The following is a 21,883-nucleotide window of genomic DNA, read 5'->3' as shown; positions in this document are numbered from 1 at the left end:
ATAATGGCAAATGATACTTTGAATATTACATGTTAATAACTTGATTGGAATTATAACCTTGAGTTGACAGTTTGATACTTTGAAAATTTTGAGCCAGCCCTACCCCGAAGGGCTGTAGGGTGGGGCTCAAAGGAGTCAGTGTGCTAAAAATTCTTCATTTTCCTTGTTTAGAATCAGAGGTGCTAGTTTCAAATACTTTTTAGTCTGAAATCTGTATGCTAGATATTGAATAAGGTGGTTTTATTGTTTTTTGTCACTTTGATTAATATTTCTGTTCATGTTAAAAACAAAATCAACTCTCTGTATAAATATATCAGGTGACCATTAAGGCCCATGGGCCTTTTGTTTTTAATAGTTTAGTCTTTATACACTTCTATCAAAGATGGTTTACGTAACATAGTAACAAGCCTGTGTAAATTGTCGTTATATTTCCATTATAATGAAATGAATGATTTTAAATATGATTGAATGGCTTAGCTTGACCTGTATACACCCTGCAACATCTAATTTATATACAGCTAGCCGTATAACATTGTATACACTGTCCTACCTAATGTAGTAATATATTTCAATGTTTTTGTGAAGTGTTTCTTTTGAAGGTGACATTACAGATTGTACATTACAAGTAGCTTTGTAACTTTTTAAGATGACATAGGTTGTATATTACGAAGTGATATATAACCGAGGTTTTAATGTCCAAAAGTGAAAATAAAAGCCAACAGGAAATTGAGATGAGCTGTAGGTCAAAATGTAACTTTCCAGTGTAAACGTTGGGTATGTGTACATGATCCCATCAGTGTCACGGATTACACATTTTCAATAATCATAATAAAATTTGAAAATCATGATTTGTATTTTGTTTCCGTGACTACAAGTTTATCATTCTGTATGTTCAATGTCAAGTTCTAAGTGTTCTTTGACCAATTGCTATTTTCTAAGATGACAGAATTGTTAAGACACCAAATATTTAAGATATATATAATGTAAAGGAATGTCTTCTACATTGGTGAACTTAAGATTCCTCTCTTTGGTTATTTTCTTTGGTGGATCTAAGATTTCATTCTGTAGCTTTGGTGGATCTAAGATTTCATTCTGTAGCTTTGGTGGATCTAAGATTTCATTCTGTAGCTCAGTGGGTCTATGATTCCTTTCTCTAGCTTAAGTGGATCTATGATTCCTTTCTCTAGCTTTGGTAGATCTATGTTTCCTTTCTCTAGCTTTGGTCGATCTATGATTTCTTTCTATAGCTTTGGTGGATCTATGATTTCTTTCTCTAGCTCGGTGGATCTCTGATTCGTTTTTCTAGCTTTGGTGGATCTATGATTCCTTTCAATAGCTTTGGTTGATCTAGGATTCCTTTCTCTAGCTTAAGTGGATCTCTGATTCCTTTCTCTAGCTTTAGTGGATCTATGATTCCTTTCTCTAGCTTTGGTGGATTTCTGATTCCTTTCTCTAGCTTTGGTTGATCTAGGATTCCTTTCTCTAGCTTTAGTGGATCTATGATTCCTTTCTCTAGCTTTGGTGGATTTCTGATTCCTTTCTCTAGCTTTGGTGGATCTATGATTCCTTTCTCTAGCTTTGGTGGATCTATGATTCCTTTCTCTAGCTTTGGTGGATCTATGATTCCTTTCTATAGCTTTGGTTGATCTAGGATTCCTTTCTCTAGCTTTGGTGGATCTATGATTCCTTTCTATAGCTTTGGTGGATCTATGATTCCTTTCTATAGCTTTGGTGGAACTAAGATTCCTTTCTATAGCTTTGGTGGATCTATGATTCCTTTCTATAGCTTTGGTGGATCTAAGATTCCTTTCTCTAGCTTTTATGAACTTAACTGAAGATTTCTTCCTTATCTTTGGTCCCAAAAGTTGTTTTTCTAGCTTTGGTGAACTTAAAGGTTCTTTTCTCTGACATGATCAAGTCACAAATGCCATCACAGCAAGACAGTTGTTCTTGTCCGTTGATAGCAATTTTAATCCAAATACTCCACTTAAAGCAATGGATTTTCATCCAATAAAGGTCTGTTCAAAATATTGCATAGATCAGTAACTGACGACAGAGACATGAATAATAAAGACCAAACAACATATGAGACGTCATAGCTGGTATTTTAATAGAATTGAATTCACTTGATGGGGATGATTTAACACAGGTAAAACTGACAACATCTTGGCTGAAGTCTGAATAACACTGCCATCGGTACTCGCACACCCAAGCACTGCAGCAGCAATTTAGTGGATACCCAAGTACCACTGCAACGAGTACTTCGACACCCTAGTACCTTCGTGACATGTTTTCAGACACAGAAAATGGCATCACTCGCTAATATTCTTTGGTATCTATCAATCACCAGTTTTCATGTAAAATATTTTCCATACTTAAAAACGATATACATTTAATTGGCTGAGGTAAAAAGAAATCCATCAAAAACACTTGATAAATTAAAATATTTAAAAAAAAAAAATTAATAAAACAATTTAAAGAAAATTACCTTTAAATATTATTCAAGTGTTTAAAAATGAAACGAAACATAGTTCTTTGCAAAGTACCATATAGACGCAGCAAAAGCGTGATGAATAGTTTGAGCATCATTGCCCAACTAACTGGGTATCTGGATTTCTACAACTTCAGTCATAACTCATCACATGTATGGTAAGTTTCAAGGGGCAACATGAAAGACAGGAAATACATTTATAATATTTTCATTGTGCTAACTGGCAAATCTACAATTACCCAAACTTGTCAGATAACACTGGACGTTGACACCGGTATCATTCTAAATTTGTACGAATGCAGTGAAATAGAGCAAGGTCTTGAGACACGAATCGACCGCCTTTTATTTTGTGTTTTACGTAGAGATAAACAACAGGAGTTGTATTATGCAGACACAGATCTAGAATAAATACTACACTAAAATACACGTAATATTGATATGACATGTACACAAAACTTCAATTGTAACAAAAATTATTTAAAATATCTGGTCAGGCAAAAGTAAACCGAAACACACCAACTATTTTCTTCTTTAAAAAATGCCTTTAAAGTACCTATGTACCTTTTCGAAAAATTATATTCAAGTGTTCACATGTACACAGAATTTAATTTATTTTTACTATGATAACAGAAGAACATTTGGCACCATTGAATTTGAATAAGTCAGATTTGCATTGTTAATATTCAGACCGGTGTAATGTGTAACAGGGGTGTACAAGTTTATATTTGTAATGCTAGCCGTTAGGTTGATTCTGAAAAGTTTCATCAGTCTGACCATCTTTTCATAGTAAATGATCACTAGCCCCAACATAACATCTACTAGCTCCGTGCGTCCCGTTAGTAGATTGGTATACCCCTGGTAAAATAATACCCATCAAATCAATGATGTGTATAACCAAAGAAATTAAAAAATGGCATCAAAATGAAAATAGTAAAAAAATACTAAAATAAAAATAAAAATACTTTACTTTTTTGTTTTTTTAAGAATCTTACAAAACACAGAATGAATTTTCAGTCATTTTTTGTAATCTTTTGTTCTTTTATAAGGCTTTGAAATAATTCAATAGTAATATTGTTCATAATTTGATTTAGGCAGCTCAACTCTGTAACAGATAACAAGGTGCTTTAGACACAGGACTGGTAAACACAAAGAAACAAGAATCATGTAGGACTTAACACAGATGAGAGATGAACTTATAATAACTAGATTTTGTCCGATAAATACAAACACATGTATGAGAAAATGAAAATGTTTTTATCATAATACACTGGATTTGTCAAGGATTTTGATTTGTAATAATTTCTTGTAACCTACTAAGTATTTTGTGGGATAAAAACCATACATTTGACACAGTGTACTAGTGAACACAGCAGAAATAACATACATTGCAAAATGATGATTAAATATAAAAATTTATGACTTTAAAAATTGTAATAAAAATTATCATACTATATACACTAAACTCATTACCATACACATTTGGAGTAATTACACGGCCCCCATGAGTTTAATCACTCTGGTATAATATCCTACATGTACACGGCTACTGGCCACTACAAAAATGTAGCCCTGGGTCATACTTAAGGTACCATTGGAGTGTATGGACTATAGAATATGTAACTAGGTCACAGCATCCATGCCATGACCTGTTTTATTGGGTATAGACTATACATTATGAAATTAGGTCACAGTGTCCTTGCCATGACCTGTTTTATTGAGTATAGACTATAGATTATGAAACTAGGTCACAGCGTCCTTGCCATGACCTGTTATATTGGGTATGGACTATAGATTATTTAAATAGGTCACAGTGTCCTGTCATGGCCTTTCGTCCTAAGCATGACTTTAGATTTAGTAACTAGGTCAGTGTCCCTGTCATGACCTGCTGTCCTAGGCATGACTTTTGATTTAGTAACAAGGTCACAACGTCCCTGTCATGACCTGTTGTATCCAGGTAAGGTTTTACAGATATACAACATACATGCATAGATACAGCTGTACATATTTATCTTCTGACATTCAACAATACTGAATAAAAATACCACAAATATTAACTTCAAATGCATATTATTGTCTGTAAACAACGACTGAACATAGAAATGCACCACAGTAACAGGCTGAACAACGTGATCGTATGTACCTGTATATAATGTAAAATTTCCTAGAAACAAAATTTACTGTCACATAAAATCTGAAAAGTGATGAGGCAAACCAATGTTTGAGGTGATAGCTTTCATGATCCAAAATGATTTTATTAATTCCACAATACATAGATATCCAGTATCACAGAAATACCTAAACAATGAAAATCTGTCCTTGAATATTTGTGCACATAGCGGAACTGAACATTCAATATCAGGTGGGGGGCACTGCTGAAATACCAACAGCTAAAACAACTGTAGCGTAAATATCCTCCAACAACACTGAAATGATGAAATAAATATTCTCATCACAAAGATACTCATCTACAAAACTAGGCTAAACACATATAAAATTAAGTTTGGCATTCTCACAACATAGAATAATTATAAACAACCAGAGTCTGCCGCGAACAATCTCCAGAGGCTGGGGACAGGCATCGAGAAGAGGAGAGAGGGTAACAAAAATTGGGGAGTACCATGGCACAATAAAGTCAAGACCTGCAACTTGTTACATGCATAATAAGGTATAGGTATAGTACAACATAACACTAGGGAACATATGTCACTAAGTTTTACACTTGAAATAGCTATCAGACTTGTCCCGTATTGCTTGTAGGTAGTCGTCCATTCGAATATTCAAATCATCAATGTCTGTAGAAAGTTTCTCTAATCTCTTCTTGTTTGTATTAAAGTTGCTATTCATTTCTGAAAAAATAAAAAAAATAAAGTTAAAAAACATTCTATCACAATTCTTGTCAGATTTTGTTTCTTAGTTTTTGTTGTTGAGGAGATGTTTAACCCTTTCACCCCTATATAACTTCAGCAGACTCTACTTTGCATAGATCTGAATGAATCCATTATGGTCTACAGTGGTGAAGAGGTTAACATAAAAGGACTTATTTTAACCTATAAATCCACATAATTCAAGAAAATTATTTTGTTGGTACAACAATAAATGGATCACCTATTATTTATTATACAATAATAAATACAACCCATAACTTTAGAAGGAATTGTTCGTTTACCCACTTTACAAAGAATACAGTCATGTCACTAACAGAACGTGATTGTTTGGGTGCCCGAGGTAAACACTGCTGTGTGGTAAGGGAGACAAATACCTTTCAGTTTACTGAGTTTGGTTGTTGTGTCGCCTGCCAACCTATCAGCTTTGTCCTTGAGGCCCTGAGCCCGCTGCTGGGCCACGGACGTTAGGTTGTACTTGGTATTGAGCTTGTCGGCCGTGTCAGTGTACTCGTTGGCTAGCTCATCAGCTTTCTGTGATAAAACAGATCAATAATATTTCCATTTAGTCCTAATCTAGTTTTATCCTTATAACCTGACCAAAAACGAAAACTTTTCCTTAAAAATCTACTGCAAATCACAAGTGATCATTCCAACTTACACAGTATATTAAACAATCTATTTGAACATGACACCATATTGACAATGCCTATAAGCTTTTTTCTGAAAGGAAATGAAACTTTTAATACCGATACTAAACCTGGAATATTTATATTGAATTGTTGAAATACCTTCAATGAATCTTTGATCACATGTAATGATTTGTTATACTGTACAACATAGAGCATTCACACAAGTGATAACAAAGGAGTTCCTCGAAACAGGATAATTATTGTTTGTGTGGGAGAATCACTTTGCCTAGATTTAGATTTGATATTTTAGGAAGGAAACACTTGCATATCTGTAGAACTGAATACAGGCCTGTGAAGGCTTGCAGAAAACAACATCCAACCACTCGAGCCATCCCTACTTCATAACTGACTGTCATTTAAACTGGTAAAACTGTTTGAAAAACAATAAACAAAAGCAGAACAGATTTATGCCTGATTGTAAATAAGGTCTGTACTCACCATCTCGGCAGTGGTGGCTAATGTGGATGCGGCCCGAGCGGCCTCCTCTGCTCTAAAGACCTTACGGTCGTTACCAATGTACTTGTTACCAAGGGTGATGAGTCGGATGCGGAGTTCCTCTAGAGCTTGTAGAGAACGATTAGACTTCTCAGCTGCTGCTGCCGTTTCTGACTCAATCTAAAACCACCAAAGTTACATTAAAAAAGTGCTACACTGGCATGTAAACTGTAAAATGCATTACACTGGGTTAGTACAAGTAGGTCACCAACAGAACAGTATTGTGTGAATATTACATTTAACTGAAGGTCATGTCTATCTGGAATATCATTTATATACTGCAGACATATTTTTGAATGGAAATTTATGACAATGAAATTGTTTGCACATGTATATCAAAATATTTAAACTGTAAGCCAAAGGCCAACTAATACTCCCAGTTTGATGACCAACAAAATTAGTTTGAACTGAAAAAAGTCAGTTGCAGGGTTACAAGTTACATAAGATACTGGACACCTTTTCCATAGCTGAACGGTTTAGAAGGATTTTCCAGATGTCTCTTTTTTTAATGACAAGGGGCATAACTTTAAAATAAAACCAGTTGAAATGAAAATAAATTGTATCAGTAACTTTGCCTTCCAATGAAAATAGTTTCAAAAAATGTTCTAATCTCCAGACGAAAGGGAAACTGGCTTTTAGAAATGAAATTTTGAATTTGTATGAAATTTCTCCTTGTTGGCCCCTAACAGAATCCCTCTCGAGCTGAAGCCCACCGTTTAAACAATGTGACAATATCATGATTCCTACCGAGTTCTATTGACATCCATCCTTTCATTCTTGAGGTCAAAAGCGTGAAAAATTATATACAATGCATGAAAAGCACATCGCAAAAGGTCACTTCAGTCAAAAGACAGAGATATTTATTTGGGCTAAATAAATATTTGATACAGTTCACATTTCCCCAGTTATGATGAGCCTACCTGTGTTAAATCCCTTTCTGCATCTGAGATGTCGCTGTCAGCCTGGTTGATTGCGCGGTCTGCAGCCTCCTGGGCACTTGTGGCACTCTGCAGATTGTCTAGAACATCTTCTGCCTTTCCCAATATGGACTTAGCATCCGCCCTGTGGACAGGCAAAGTAACAGTTTAAATAGAGTATGGGTGGTTTGGTGGGGGATAACGAGCTCACCTTTCACCAAAGTGTCCGGGGTACAATTCCCTTATCAGTCGTGAAAAGGTATGGTGTCACCTGCCCAAACACGTGGGTTTTCTCTGGGTACTCCGGATTCCTCCCACGTAAAGCTTACATTCATATAAGAGTAAAAGCTGTTTTCATCGAGACAATTCTGATGATTAAAGGTAATCTATCATACAAGGTCTAGCACACTAGCTTGACTTGTACTCCAATGAAACCAAATAATAGTAATCATGAAAGTCTGATCTGTATAATCATTACAAATACATAGAGGTAAGTATGACTTCTTTTTTCCTCATGGAATGCACCATAGCTAGGCTGTTTTTCATAAAGCACGCTTTGGCTGGGTGGTTTCAATTTATGAAGGCCAGAAAAACAAAACAAAATCTCAAAATTCGTAATAAATCTTAACAATATTTCATTGAAAGCTTACTCTGCCATTTCAGCTTGGTTTTTGAGTTTCTGTGCCAGGTTCAAGTCATCACTTGTTGCGTTGAGAATGACATCAATGTCCTGGAGACCTTGGATAGTTTTGTTGATCTCATCAGCCAGTGCTGTAATCTGTTGTGGACTCAGAGATATGCTCATGGCCAGCACCTCGTCGGCAATCTACAAGAAAGTTATTATAGTCATCTGATTCACCACACCTAGGCATCACACCTAGTCATCATTCTTATCTCATTTACTTATCTTTACCATAAACATAGGCTTCTCGGAGGTATTTAACACATTATGTTGTCACAAGGAACTTATTTTTGCACTTTTCAAATTCACAGAAAAATGCCGATATTGTAAACGTACCTAATTAGCAGTAGACTTATTTTTATGTGTTCTAATTAAAAAAGTTGAATTATGAATGCGCTAATTGAAAATCATGTTTATTGTCTTCTATTACACATTTCAGGGCTGAGGTGATTAATCAATGCACTAAAATCTATTAAAATTTGATAATACACTAAAATTTATGGGCACTAAAAAAATATGCAAACAGAAATACAGCCAAAACTTTCAGGAGCAAAGGAATGTTTTTGGAAAGTAGTTAGTGTCTGGATATCTAGACGTGACTGTGTTTATAAATAAACAAACAGACAGGCTGATTCCAGAATATACAACCTTTCCATATCAAAATTAATTTGGAGTATTCAAACTCATCCTGAACATGTTGAACCTAATCTTGTGCATACATCTCTTATTGCCTCTGGTGTTCCAGAAGATGGTGACAGGAAGTCAGCTACTTCGTTAAGAAGGGTCTCCAACATGAGACGCGACACCTCAGTCTCGTTCTTGGCACGAAGGGCGGCATTGTAGGCCATGGTCGCTGAGTTCTTAGCCTCCTCAGCCCCCTGTTGTACAGTCTGGATCTGTAACAGGCATTGAAAGGATGCAAGATAGACATGTAAAATATGTTAGAAAGGTTTCAAATTTATGCAGCATTTTAGGAGTTTACAGGACATCTTTTTACATGAAGGGGTTAACTTGGCATAAAAAGTGTCTTAATGGAAAATTTAATTAAGACGAGTAGAACAGACATCTTTTTTCATAAAACAGGGGATAACCCTTAAGAAATGGAAAAAAGTGTAAAAAAAACAATGTAATTAACTCCATGTACTAACTTACATACTGAGAAAATGTACCAAGTTTCATTCTACACAATTCTTTGGGAAGTAGTTCAGATAAGCTTACAGGAACAGACAGACAGAGGGACAAATAGAGGTCACAACAGACAATAGAGGTCACAACAGACAATAGAGGTCACAACAGACAATAGAGGTCACAACAGACAACCTCATTTTAGCAGGCATTCAGTTGTTATTTACTGGTAGAATAAAGAGACTTGCATGAATCTTTTCCTTTAACATTGTTTAAAAATCAAGAATCTGACTAACAGAATAATATTGGAACATTACTTCGTAAATTCATAATTTAAACCCGAAGTACACTTCAAATCTACCATCATCAAACAAGTTTACATAGTTTTTAAATAATGAGACATGCCGTTGGAAGTTTTACATTAACGGCACAGATTCTGTTGACTTACACTGCTGAGGAGTACATTGGCATCGTTTTCTTTCATGGCAAGCAGACTCTCCGCATCCTTGGCAAGTTTGATGGCGTCTTCAGCCTTAGTTACAGCTCCATCATCACAGCCCACACCACCACACTTGTCACAGCCTCCGCCCCCACAGATATCATCACAAGGGTCACCACGCCCATCACAGACCTGAATAACATTACGCAAGTTTATTACATGGTTTTTTTTTATCAGTAAAATAATGAGTTATCTGTATGTCTTTACAGCGGTGATTGTCCCATCCAGTCAATGCTAATGACAATCTTCTGATGTTTTGGGAAATGTAATAAAAAAAACCAAGAGATCCCAGATGAATCTTGGCACCTATCATTGTACCATCTTCATTAGTTCTATGTCAGTTTGATCTTTTCTCTTCTTTTCTCTCATTGTATACAGTAAATGCACCCTGAGGTAACTTTTGATCTAAACTTCATTCTGCTGTATATAAAAGACAACCATTAATGTGAGTTTGTGGTTTCATTTATTTAAAGTACAGTGCCTACACTTAATGTGAAAGAAATATAATCGGTCATTGCAATATGAGAAAGATCTTTTAAGTTCTTCCTGCAGCCATCTTATTTTATGATCACTCTCAAAATACAACATCAACAACTAAGGACCAGTGGGAACCTACATATCAAATTTGAGGAAGATCCCTCAAGTATTTTCTGAGAGTTGGTAATATAACAATCTTTAACTGTAAAATTCAAGATGGTCACCTGTCAACAGTTTTGTTTATTCCATCTGTCTCAAAATTAAACATGCACAAAAAAAACCAAGGGGAACCTACATATCAAATTTGAGAAAGATCCATCCAGTACTTTCTAAGAAATATCCATAACAAAATATACTGTCAAATTCCAAGACGGCCACCTGTAAGTCATTTTGCTTATGGGAAATAATGAGCCGATTAGTCTCAAAGTAAACATGCACAACTACAGACCAAGGGGAACGTACATACCAAACTTGAGAAAGATCCATCCAGTAGTTAGCCAAATAGCCATAACAAACCTTCACTGTCAAAATCCAAGATAGCTGCAAGGTGGCCATTTATTATACGATCAGTGTCAAAATTTAATATGCATAACTAGCTACCATGGGGAGCCTTCATGTGAAATATGAGAAAGATCTGCCTGGTAATTTCTGAGAAATAGTGCTAACAAACTTTTACTCAATAAATTCAAGATGGCGTCTATTAGCCATCTTGGTTTTCTGATCAGTATCAAAATTTGATATGAACAAGAGGCCCAAGAGGGCCTGTATCGCTCACCTGAGTATTTAAGCAGTCGTAGCAAAATATTCTCATTAAATATTATATTGCACAAAAAATATTTCCCTCGCAAACTTTGTTGGCTCCATCTGTTGAAACTACCAGCAAAATATTATTATAAGATTCTATGCTTTTTGATTCTTCTTCAGAAGTTGCTTGACATATTTTCCCCTGTGATCTTGTAAGTAGGTCAATGTCATTTTCCTTCTCAAATTGGTTAGCTCTATTCCAAAAAGCTACCAGCCAAATCTTATGAATCCATTCCTTTTAGTTCTCAAGAACAAATCCATTAAAATGTTGTTGACCTCTGTGACCTCTAAAGTAGGTTGAGGTCATTTTCATTTGCAAACTTTGGTGAGCTCTATCCCGGGAAGTCACCAGCCAAATATTATAATTTTATGCCTTTTAATTCTTCAGAAGAAGCTGTTTGAACTGTTTGACATATTTGAACGCTGTGACCTTGAAAGTAGGTCAAGGTCATTTTCATTCGCAAACTTTGTTTGGCTCTTTCCCAGGAAGCCACCTGCCAAATATTAAGATTTTATAACTACCAGTTCTTCAGAAGAAGTCGTTTAAAGTGTTTGACATATCTGCCTCATGTGACCTTAAAAGAAGGTCAAGGTCATTTTCATTCTCAAACTTTGTTCGGCTCTTTCCTAGGAAGCTACAAGCCAAATATAGAGATTATATACCTTTCAGTTCTTCAGAAGAAGTCGTTTGAAGTGTCTGACACATTTGACTCCTGTGACCTTGAAAGAAGGTCAAGGTCATTTTCATTCTCAAACTTTGTCGGGCTCTATCCAAGGAAGCCATCAATCAAAAATAAAGATTCTATACCTTTCAGTTCTTCAGAAGAAGTCATTTGAAGCTTTTGACATATATGACCCCTGTGACCTTGAAAGTAGGTCAAACTAGTTTTCATTCTCAAACTTTGTTGGGCTCTATCCCAGGAAGCCACCAGCCAAATATAAAGATTATATACCTTTCAGTTCTTCAGAAGAAGTCGTTTGAAGTGTTTGACACATTTGACCCCTGTGACCTTGAAAGAAGGTCAAGGTAATTTTCATTCTCAAACTTTGTTGGGCTCCATCCAAGGAAGCCATCAGCCAAATATGAAGATTCTATACCTTTTAATTCTTCAGAAGAAGTCGTTTGAAGTTTTTGACATATTTGACCCCTGTGACCTTGAAAACAGGTCAAGGTCATTTTCGTTCTCAAACTTTGTAGGGCTCCTACCAACGAAGCTTTCAGCCAAATATCATGACTCTAGGCCTGTCCGTTCTTCAGAAGAAGTTGTTTAAAGGAAAAGTTGACGGACAAGGACGGACGGACGGACGGACGACGGACGCCGCGCCATAAGCTGACTTGGCACTTCGTGCCAGGTGAGCTAATAACTAGGGACCATGGGAAACATTCATGCGAAATTTGAGAAAGTTTTCACTAATACTTTCTGAGAAATAGAGCTAAAAAGCTTTAACTCTAACAATTAAAAATGGCGCCCGTTGGCCATCTTGGTTGTTTTTTTATCAGACCCAAAATGTTTTAACAAGAATTGTTTAAGGACAGACGGAATGACAGACGGACCATGGACGCAGGATGATTTGAATAACCCACCATCTGTTGATTGTGGGCTAAAAACTCAATTAACATTTCCCTTTGAATATACCAGTATTTACATTATATTTCACTCCTACGTAAGATTTTTGTTATATTTTCATTCATAAAAAACAGTAATCTATCTATTCACTACATCCTATCAAAATATAAAGATAACTTTTTGCTACTGATGCTATAAAAGGTTTCATCAATCCCAGCCCATGGGATAGTTCTTTTATTTTTCACCTACGTTTACTGATGTGTCATGTGATTTATACACACATAAAAAATAGCAAAGTGTAAAAACATTATTAATTACCTCAAAGACAATTTTTACATTTACAGTAAGCTGATTTACAACACAGTAAGAAGTCAGCGTAATGTAATGGTCTATAAATTCTGAACAAATCTGTCTTTATTGACAAACCCCCTTTATAATTTCAACATTCTGCTTGACGCTGGTGACAGATGGCTTTAAAATGACATTGCTCATAGCTTTACAATAAGTACAATAATAACTAGAAATTGTTGGCTAACAATTTGACGGGCTTTTCACTGTAAGGACTTATTTGGCCTTCTACATGTAACAATAACCTGTGCAAGTCTACAGTAGCTGACTGAGTAGTGGGGGATTCCCGGAGTGCGAAATGACGTCGGAGAAAGATTGGATAAATATAGGCAGCAAATGGGCGGTGTTGTATACGAATGTAGTCCGTTAATGTCGTCATATAGTCCGTCCATTATGTACGTAAGGACGATTTATTGAAACTTTCTTTGTGTCTATATCGGTTGGGTTTGCCTCGCCAAGGAAAGGCTGATGTTTACCCACTGCAACAGAGGTGTAAACTGTCCACATTTTTAAGATTGCGAGTGCGTAGTAATCGATGTAGTATTACCAGTGTGTATTAGATGTCTTGATATAAATCAAAGTACTGAGAGTACTGAAAGCACTTCACAATTGCACAAAAATGAAAACGGTTTTTGACTTTCACCTTTGAAATTATATTTGGAGTAGGTCAAGGTCGTTCATTTGCACACACGTTAAAGCCCTTCATGCAAGCATGCTTCTTTGCCAAACATCGTTACCCTGGAGTTATTGGTTATTCAGAAAAAGTGGTTTCAATATTTTTACATATATGACCTCTGTGACCTTGAAAGTCATTCAAGGTCAATCATTTTTTCAAACTTGATAGTCAATCACCTGACCATGTTATGTTTCAAATAGTAGGACTCTAGACCTTGTAGAACTTTAGAAGAAGTTTTTTGAAGTCATTATCTTGAAATAGCACATATGAAGTTTGTGACCTTGATTGTGACCTTGATAGTTGATCAATGTCAACCATTTTTTCAAACCTGATACCCCGACATCTCATAATTCTTATTCTCAAATATCAAGACTCTAGACCTTGTGGAACTTGAGAAGAAGATTTTTTAAGGTTGGTACCCAATATAGTGCATTTTAACTTTGACCCCTGCCGGAAACCGGAAGTTGACATTTTTTGTTAAAACAGTATGAAAGAAAAAGTTTGCCCTTGGCTATCTCTATATGATATCCAAAGATCAACCTCGTGTTTGATATCGTTAACGAAATATATTGGTATAGGCTGTTAACCAATCAGAGTTCGTGGCGGCCATCTTGGAATATTAATGGCTCCAAAAAGTAACATAAGTTCGTAAGGGCCCCTAGAGGAATACATGTATTAATTGTGGTTAATATTGCAATGGCAGAATTGGAGAAGAAGATCGTTGAAGTTTTAACATATTGTCAGCATTTTAAAAGATCAAAGGAAATATTCAAAATGGCGTACAACGTTAACGGTAAATGTTACAGAAAAACTAAAGACATCGAATTCATCGGAATGACATTCTTTATCAATCTATTGATTTTTTTTTCAAAAATAATGAAAAATGAATGTTTTTAAAATAGTTGGTGAACTTCGACCCAGGGGCGCACTTTTTAATTAGAAATATTTTGTTTTAAGATGTAGTGAGAAAAAGTTAGATATGGAAATTATCTACAAATAATTTACTTTCACAAATTCTGTACAATCAACGGTTTTCAAGTTATAGCGGTTTTAAAGATTTTACTCTGTGACGTCATGGCGGCCATTTTGTTTTTTTGATGAAGTTGAAAGTGTTACCAAATGTTAGAAGACATCTAGGGAAACTTTTCCCGTTACAACTAAACGAAATATTTGTCATTGATATTGGAGTAAAACAAGTTTTAATATATTGCGAAATTTTTAAAAGATCAAAGGAAATATTTCAAAATGGCGTACAACCTTAACGGTAAATGTTACAGAAAAACTAAAGACATCAAATTCATCGGAATGACATTCTTCATTGATCTGTAGAAGTATTTTCAAAAAATATGAAAAATGAATGTTTTTTAAAAATTATGACCTTTGACCCAACAGCGAGCTTTTTTATTTGACCTTTAAATGAAAAACCATGTGGTAAATAAAGTTAACCCCGAAGCTTATCTACATATAATATAGTTGCGTCAATTCTGTAAATTAAACCGTTTTTGAGTTATGGCCATTTTAAGATTTTGACCTATGATGTCATGGCGGCCATATTTAATTTTTGACCACCTTGAAAATGTTGCTTGATCAGCTTTAGAACTTTTCCTACAACATACTTAAAAGACTATTAACCTCTCTTTTACCAATCAAAAGATACAGATTCCACAAAGTACGGAAGAATAATAATAAGAAGAATAATAAGAAACTTAACAAAAACAATAGGTCTTTTCACCAGTTGGTGAAAAGCCCTAATTACTAGCTACCACTAACCATTTCATTGATGTCGGATATCCTGTTTGACAGACCACTAACTGAGGTGTCAAGATTAGCAAGGTTGTTCCTGTTCTCAGCCAACTGGTTATCAAACCTATCCTGTCCTTGCTCCAGCATCCGTTCTGTCTCCAGTCGGACACGTTCCGATTCATCCATGATGTTTTGAGTGTTGTCAATTTTGGCTTGAGCCATCTGTGATCGCTGTTGCGCCTCTTTTGTGATGTTAAATGCACCTGAAAGAATTGAGACCATGTTTCTGTAGAAAATGCAATCAGTGTTCTTCCTTATATAAAGTATACTTTGCATGTACAAGGATATATGACAAGGGTGCATTTGAAAATGCAATAAATTCCTTGCAAAGTCAATGTCATTTGTTACTACAGAGCTGCCAGTCTTTAAGATTCAGAAATCGTAATGAAGACTTGGGCAACAAAACATTCAGCATTGTGACAGAATTTGAGCCATGTTTCACAATGAAGAAATCCATCCTTGGGGATTCAGGAAAGGAAGATTTGCTGTGGCGTTATTTTCACCATCGTGAAATCATGAAATTACAACAGTATGCAATACATTGTGCAAATGTTGTTCTTTTTGCAGATTTAACAATGTCTGGGTACTTCTTTGAACACTCCTGTTTAAACTTTTTTAGAAGAGAATGGTCCTCCAAATATTTACATTTTCCTTTCCAGTAGTGAGGCATTCTCATTCAATTCAAAGCTTTGCTCTAACCTATTTTGACCTGGATGAAAACACACTCATGATTTTAATTTATGATTGCAATACTGAAAGCGGACAATGTTACCAGATCAAAATATTTTTGAATATTTTTCAAATCGTTGTTTTATTTTAAAATTTGTAGACAAAATTCGCTCTACTACTATGACATCATATCATATTGTTATTAAAACAAATAACTTGAAAAAAGAGCACCAAAATACAATTATTGTTATACGTTTATAAGAATGGTAATATCATCCCTTGACCAAGATTAATCGTTATCAACTATATACAGGTAACAGATTATATCAGTGAATAACCCACCTTCCACATCCTTGGCACGGATGGCCGAGGCATTTTTGACGAGCTGGTCAGCCTTGAGTTTGAGATCATTGACACGTGTCTGTAGGGCACGGATGTTATTGTTACCCTGTCGGATATTGTCCATCCTGTTGTCCAAACCCTGCTCTGTGCTGTCCAGTTGGTTCATGCTCTCTGTCAGGTTTTGCCTGCAACATACACAGATCAAAGTTAAATTCAACATTCTTGAGAATATAGATTCAGATAAGTTTATTCAAAGAATATATATAGGTCAGTGTTAAGATTTGAGTAAGAACAAAAATCAGCATAAATAACCTGTAATCAATTTCAAGTTAACAATACATATATCTCTATGAAATGTCTCTGTGAAATGAAAAAGAGTCAATTAAACAAAATACTACAAAATTATGTTTGTATAGTTATTCTCATTGTGAATTCATGCTTATGACAATGTTAGTGTTCTCTACCCTAGAAAGGAAAGTCTTGTGTATATATTACAAAATCATAGTTGTCCCACTTGAAAATGAATGTCTCGTGTTTGTAACAAATATAACAACAGTCTCCTCAAGGAATGTCCAAAAAAATTGTTTCACAAACACCAAACATTAAAAGCTAAAAACAAATTTGACTTTAGCAAAACAATCTGAAAGAACCATCATTATTGAGAATTTTAGGTTAATTGCTTTGGGATTTAGAAGAAATGTCATTGCTATCAAATTGATAACAAATGCTGGAGAATTAAGAAGAACCATCATCGTCTTAGGGTTTTTCCTCTGTTGCCTGAAAAATTGGGAGAACAAGATTTTACCTGAGCTGCTTGAGAAGGTCCTCCAGATCCTTCATATCAGTGGAGGCTACACTGGCATTGTTAACGATCTGTCTGATCTCCTCCATGTTATCTTCCATCTGTCTAAACTCCTTATCAAAGGCCCTCTCAGCACCTGTCGTTTTAATCCTGGTAGCATCGTCCAGCAATCCGGAAGTCTGGGCTGAAATAAGAAAAGTGAAGTTCTTTGTAACAGCATTGCTACGATAAATTAAATAGAGCATTTGTTCACTGTTCATTAACTAATTAAAACCATCACAGATATTTTTTGAGGAAATATTACCTCTAAATATGTATTTAGCAAAATTTTCAATATAAAAACACATAACATCAACCAAAATGAAGTTATGGCACAAATTTAAACAAAACTTCTTGTACAGAGACTGTAATAAGTCAGTATTTAAAATTAACCTTTTTTTTTCAAATATATTGTGATTTTGGTACATATAAACTTTCTTTATCCTTATCAATCAATGTATTTTCACTCCTGTCAAAACTCCTTTCCTAGGTTGTAATTTTAACATCATTTTTCCGAGGTCACTATAGCCTATACTTTATACAAATAAGCTTATTGAGTGGTAATACGCAAGCCCAAACACGCAATATCATCTGATGAAACAAGAACATGAGTTGATTAGCTGTATCAAAGGATTTACAGGAAAGCCTCATATCAAAATCATTTCTGTAACAATCTTAAAAGCACTTTTGTTGGCCTAACTTGTGATGAGTGTTCAGTTTTAAACAGTAATGAAATGAAACGTTAAAAGTAAGTATATGTAAATATCAAACATCGTAGGTAGGAGTGTTCTCAACGTTAAACAGCTTCACAAGTTAAGTAGGTGGAATACTTTTATTACCCGTCGGCATGTAATAAAAGTATTCCTCCTACTTAACTTGTGAAGCTGTTTAATGTTGAGAACACTCCTACCTACGATGTTTGATCTTTCCTATTGAGTGACTCCCTGCATACCCATTGGTGTCCATTCTCCAGCGATTATACTACCTTAGGATCCTACCTATACTGGACCAGCGTTGGCTCTTCCCCCCTTTCAGTATATGTAAATACGTCGCATTTAGGGTCAATATAAATAATTGAACACTAACAAAAGACAACTCTAAACGTCCTTATTGACATAGATGAACCTCTACATTGCAAGGCTGTAAATCAGCTAAGATAAATGACCATGAATAGTATTTTCTGGCACTGATGTTGTCTTTTTATAAAGCAGTTGTGAGAGGTTTGGATTATGAGATATTTGAATTATCTGAACAAATTTAAGCAGAGGAGGATTTCAGTGCTATAAGACACTGCCTAGATTAGTATTGGGTTGAGTTACACATTTGACTGTACATCACTGTTCACTACACTGTGAATGTTAATCAGTTACTCCATAGTACATTACATAGAAAATACATTTTATACACAATAACACAGTGTACTATATATTTACACAACACACACAGTGTAATATTTACCGGAGAGGTCACGAATGATGCGGTCCCAATTATCGAAGCAGTCCCCACACGGCTTACAGTTTGGCAGTTCTCCGGTGGTACCTCTAGCGCAGCGGTCACACTTGTAGCCAGTGATACCGGTCAGACACACACACTGACCAGTACGACGGTCACACTGGGTTTGACTAGATCCTTGACCATCACAGTCACAGGCTGTAAAGACATAGAGACATTGATTTACATTGTGACACTAACATCTATAAGTAAGTATCAACTGGCAAATCCTTCCTGTTACATATATTCAATTTATCATCCACAGTGTGTAATTATTTAAAACTTTAGGAAAAAATAAAATACATATAAGCATTAATTACTTAATGGATTAAGAATGGACTTCTTTGCTTGTAACCTGACTTTTTAATGGCTAGTGCTGACATTGACAAACAAGAACCAAATGTTTAGCTTTATCCATGGTAGTTATTTAGAATATTTGGTAATATCATGATAACTACTTACGATAACACTCTCTAGTGGGGTCTCCCCAGTGATTAGCTGGACACTCACTGCAGTCCAGGCCTCCTCGGCCCGGCTTACATTGACACTGACCGTCAAACTGTAACAATGGGAAAATATAACTGTCAAAATTACACAGTAGAGAAAATTACAGTAATATCAATCATTGGAATATGTGTTACAAATAGTGGTTTCCATTTTTGCAAAATCACTTAAACAAGAACCAAACAGTCTTAAGATATGGAAAGCTAGATCTCAGACATGTTTTTGACAATCAAACTACCAACAGCTTGTACATCAACACATACCTGGTTACACTCGGGTCCCAGAGAGCCCAAGGAGTCACAGCCACAGGAGGAGCAGCCCTCTCCACTGGTGATGTTCCAAAAGCCGACTGCACAGCGATCACAACTCATGCCTTCCACGTTGGGAAGACAAGGACATTGGCCGGTTTCTCGGTCACAGGGGCCACCGTTACGGTCAGTTCCATAAATATCACAGACACAGTCTAAAATACAACCCAACCACATCAGTTATCAGTAACATGTCTTTATATATCAGTATTAATATTGCTACATTTTTTTCCAGTAATGTTGCTGCACACATCTACTAGGTACCAGATACATTTGAGGAGCGAGTTAATATTTCAGTGTGCTATAAACCCAATATATTTTCTATGTTAATAGCCAATTAATATTTCAGTGTGCTATAAACCCCAATATATTTTCTATGAGAGCAGATCCTTTAATAGTTCAGTGAGGTGCACCAATATAATGCCTTACCTTTACAGCTCTGTGTAGTAGCATCACCATAGTACTCTGGTTTACACCTCTCACAGCTAAAGCCCTCCGTGTTGAAGAGACAGAGGAGACACTGTCCGGTGGTGGTATTACAGCCCCCAGGTACATCAGGGTCAATGTTGTTGTTACAGATACATGCCTCACATGTACCGTTCAGCTGGCTCGGGTGGCCGAAGTAGTTCTCAGCACAGCGGTCACATCGGGGAGCTGTTCATGGTACAGATACAGGTTATTCATACTTACATAAACACAGATTTATTATTACACCAAGTGTCACTCATCCTTCCTACCTGTCCTCCCTTCTAAACAAGAATTCCCACCTGTCCTCCCTTATCAACAAGAATTCCTACCTGTCCTCCCTTATAAACAAGAATTCCTACCTGTCCTCCCTTATAAACAAGAATTCCTCCCTGTCCTCCCTTATAAACAGGAGTTCCTACCTGTCCTCCCTTATAAACAAGAATTCCTCCCTGTCCTCCCTTATAAACAAGAATTCCTCCCTGTCCTCCCTTATAAACAAGACTTCCTACCTGTCCTCCCTTATAAACAAGAATTCCTCCCTGTCCTCCCTTATAAACAGGAATTCCTACCTGTCCTCCCTTATAAACAAGAATCAATATCTTACTCACCTAACACTTACTTACTTATAAGAAACACACATCTCAATATTGTGTTCAGCTCACAATGAATAAGTCAATACAACTTTACATTATCAATTTCTGAACAGGAAAATATCACAACAAACAAAGGCACAATGGAGAAGAGCTTTCACCTGGAGCGACAGGTTTATCTCTAACTTAAATGTATTACTTTGAGGTGCATTACATCTGGTGGACATGTAAACGTTAATGTATGCATTGAATGCATATATCAAAGTTTGTCAGAAAACAACAGACCTCTGGGTATGTTCCTATTTCACAAATGCGAATATCTATAATCGACTCTGTAACCAAAATAATTTGCTTTACAACAACAAGCTAGGGAGTTTGTTTCTATTACAGAAAACACCTGAGAGTTCTGAAGACTACGTATAAAGGTTGACGACAGCATACCTTGGTATCCTGGTCTACAGTTACACTGTAGATTACGAGAATAGGGGTCTACGCTACACGAGTCAGCATGCTGTATGGGGCTGTCTGGTCCTCCGGGGCACAAACAGGGCTCACAGGGAATACGGTAACTGATACGTGGGTCACCGTGGTAGCCTGGGGCACATCTATAAAAATAACAGTTGTGACAGATTCAGTACCTGCTTTCATTAACAGTATATAAATAAATCACACATGAAGATCTAGATAAAGTATTACCTCTGTTATCAGTGAAAAGGATACATGTGCCAATTTCCTTTAAATATATATTCTGATAAGTTTTGATTTTTGTTTTTTGATTTTTAAAACATAAAACACACGACCAAATAGACTTACGATTCACAGTTGTTTCCCACTGTATAGTCACGACACTGAAGACAGGCACCTATTTCATTGGTACAGGTATCAGCATTTCCGTTACACTGGCAGGGACGACAGTTAGGGTAGCCATAGTAACCATCGACACAGCGGTCACAGATCCTACCGCCTACGTTACGTCTACAGAGACACTGCCCACTCTGTTTGTCACAGAAGTTGTCCTGAGATCCCTCCCCAACGCAGTTACAGGCTGTAATATCAACCAATGATTGCAATACTAAGTGAAATGATACATCAAAATTTCGTACTTGACTCAGTCTATGATGCCATGAACAGTAGAACACATCAGTTTGTTTGTTGTGTGTCAGATCTTAGTTACCAGTACCAATAGCAAGAAGAAATTTCAATGGATATGT

General features: G+C 36.0%; 1 protein-coding gene across 2 annotated transcripts in view; it reads right to left on the bottom strand.

The window, feature by feature from the left end:
- Positions 1-2,086: 2,086 nt before the first annotated feature.
- Positions 2,087-21,883, bottom strand: part of LOC110452628 (laminin subunit beta-2-like) — a 65,968-nt gene continuing 46,171 nt past the window's right edge. For both annotated transcript variants that reach the window (XM_021501258.1, XM_021501259.1), the window contains 16 exons: positions 21,486-21,717; positions 21,114-21,277; positions 20,044-20,268; positions 19,570-19,769; positions 19,265-19,361; positions 18,770-18,961; positions 17,276-17,456; positions 16,471-16,655; positions 15,427-15,662; positions 9,733-9,915; positions 8,879-9,055; positions 8,128-8,303; positions 7,481-7,622; positions 6,504-6,680; positions 5,751-5,907; positions 2,087-5,337 (listed from right to left, as the gene is read on the bottom strand). In XM_021501258.1, coding sequence (XP_021356933.1) covers positions 5,198-5,337; positions 5,751-5,907; positions 6,504-6,680; positions 7,481-7,622; positions 8,128-8,303; positions 8,879-9,055; positions 9,733-9,915; positions 15,427-15,662; positions 16,471-16,655; positions 17,276-17,456; positions 18,770-18,961; positions 19,265-19,361; positions 19,570-19,769; positions 20,044-20,268; positions 21,114-21,277; positions 21,486-21,717 — 2,864 coding nt within the window. In that variant the 3' untranslated portion in view covers positions 2,087-5,197. The remainder of the gene's footprint in view (positions 5,338-5,750; positions 5,908-6,503; positions 6,681-7,480; positions 7,623-8,127; positions 8,304-8,878; positions 9,056-9,732; positions 9,916-15,426; positions 15,663-16,470; positions 16,656-17,275; positions 17,457-18,769; positions 18,962-19,264; positions 19,362-19,569; positions 19,770-20,043; positions 20,269-21,113; positions 21,278-21,485; positions 21,718-21,883) is intronic.

This window comes from Mizuhopecten yessoensis, unplaced genomic scaffold, assembly GCF_002113885.1.
Source record: "Mizuhopecten yessoensis strain PY_sf001 unplaced genomic scaffold, ASM211388v2 scaffold6779, whole genome shotgun sequence".
Classification (NCBI taxonomy): domain Eukaryota; kingdom Metazoa; phylum Mollusca; class Bivalvia; order Pectinida; family Pectinidae; genus Mizuhopecten; species Mizuhopecten yessoensis.
This window is presented reverse-complemented; position numbering and strand designations above follow the sequence as displayed.